This window comes from Cyprinodon variegatus, unplaced genomic scaffold (assembly GCF_000732505.1).
Source record: "Cyprinodon variegatus isolate N-32 unplaced genomic scaffold, C_variegatus-1.0 Scaffold1095, whole genome shotgun sequence".
NCBI lineage: Eukaryota > Metazoa > Chordata > Actinopteri > Cyprinodontiformes > Cyprinodontidae > Cyprinodon > Cyprinodon variegatus.
This window is the reverse complement of record NW_015151548.1, coordinates 102,452-103,594: the sequence shown is the minus strand read 5'-3', so window position 1 is coordinate 103,594 and position 1,143 is coordinate 102,452. Positions and strand designations below refer to the sequence as shown.

Below are 1,143 nucleotides of genomic sequence, written 5' to 3'. Positions count from 1 at the left end.
GTGCTATAGAAATAAGCTGCATAGAATGGAAGCAGTGAGCCTGATGGAGCTGAAGTTGGATCAGCCTCCACAGCAGCAGATGAAGCGGGGCATTTGTTTACGACCGGGTGCATCAGGCCTGCTAAAGCTAGCCTCCTATCCGGACGGAGCTACATGAGTCAGGCATCTCCACGGAGCTCCGGCTCCTCCAGCACCTCCTACAGAAAGTCTAACTGCAGATGTTTAGAGGAGTGAGGCAGCCTCCCCTCCACGGCTGACCTGCGGGGGACAGGAGAGCCGCGGAGGGAGGGAGGGAGGCGTTAGCATCCTGTAGCTCCTCTCCGGTGCTTTAAACTCAGCTCTGCTCTGGAGCTGACAGGAGAGCCGCTTCCTTCCGCTCCTCACAGCCCATTTAACAACAACATCTGCGCACAGGAAGAGCCGCAAACTCGATGCTGCTACAAACCAAGCCCCGGATTAGCCCACCTGGATTAGCCCCCTTTACCTGCTCATCAAATCTGGTAATCACGGCCTGGACCCATTCCACTGGTTTGTGAGCCGCCATGGCCGGCCGCGGGGACACGCACAGCTCGGCTGGGAAGTCCGACGTTTGGAGAGGCGATGGACGGCCTTATTTCCTCATGAATGTCTGACCTGGATGGGCCAGAAAGGACAAAGCGGGCGAATATTTTCTCCTTTCTGCTGGCTTCACCATGCCACCGCCATGACAAGCCACCGGAAGTCTTGTTCGGTGGAGCTGAAGGAGGCGGAGGGTCAAGTTAGCAGAGAACAGATAACTAATGGCTTCCAGGCAAAGCCTTGACCCTTCTGTCCACACAACTATAAACACTCAACGGCTTCTTATTATTTTAAATAATTATAACATTGCTGCAGTCTAAGAGAAATATAAACCAACACCTTTTCATATAGGTTTCTTCTTATTTCGTTTCAATATGTTTCCTCGTGAAAGTGTGGCTGCAGAGACAAACCTTCTTCTGTTAAAACAAAAATAGATGATCAATTCTGGCGTTAAAATAGCTAAAAGAATCAAATACAACCATGGTTTATCTTATTGGTAGATTTATTTTATTTTGAAAGGGCCTCTGGTGCTCCACTTCCGCTGTCAGTGAATTAGATGGCTGCGTTCGGATCCGGCGGCTGCGT

At 50.7% G+C, this 1,143-nt stretch overlaps 1 protein-coding gene across 3 annotated transcripts in view; it reads right to left on the bottom strand.

The window, feature by feature from the left end:
- Nucleotides 1-904, bottom strand: part of nf1 (neurofibromin 1) — a 136,404-nt gene extending 135,500 nt beyond the window's left edge. Inside the window, exon 1 of one of the 3 annotated variants that reach the window (XM_015400359.1) lies at nucleotides 485-904. In XM_015400359.1, coding sequence (XP_015255845.1) covers nucleotides 485-544 — 60 coding nt within the window. In that variant the 5' untranslated portion in view covers nucleotides 545-904. The remainder of the gene's footprint in view (nucleotides 1-484) is intronic. The other 2 variants (XM_015400358.1, XM_015400361.1) reach the window with 2 other exon arrangements.
- Between the last annotated feature and the right edge of the window lie 239 nt (nucleotides 905-1,143).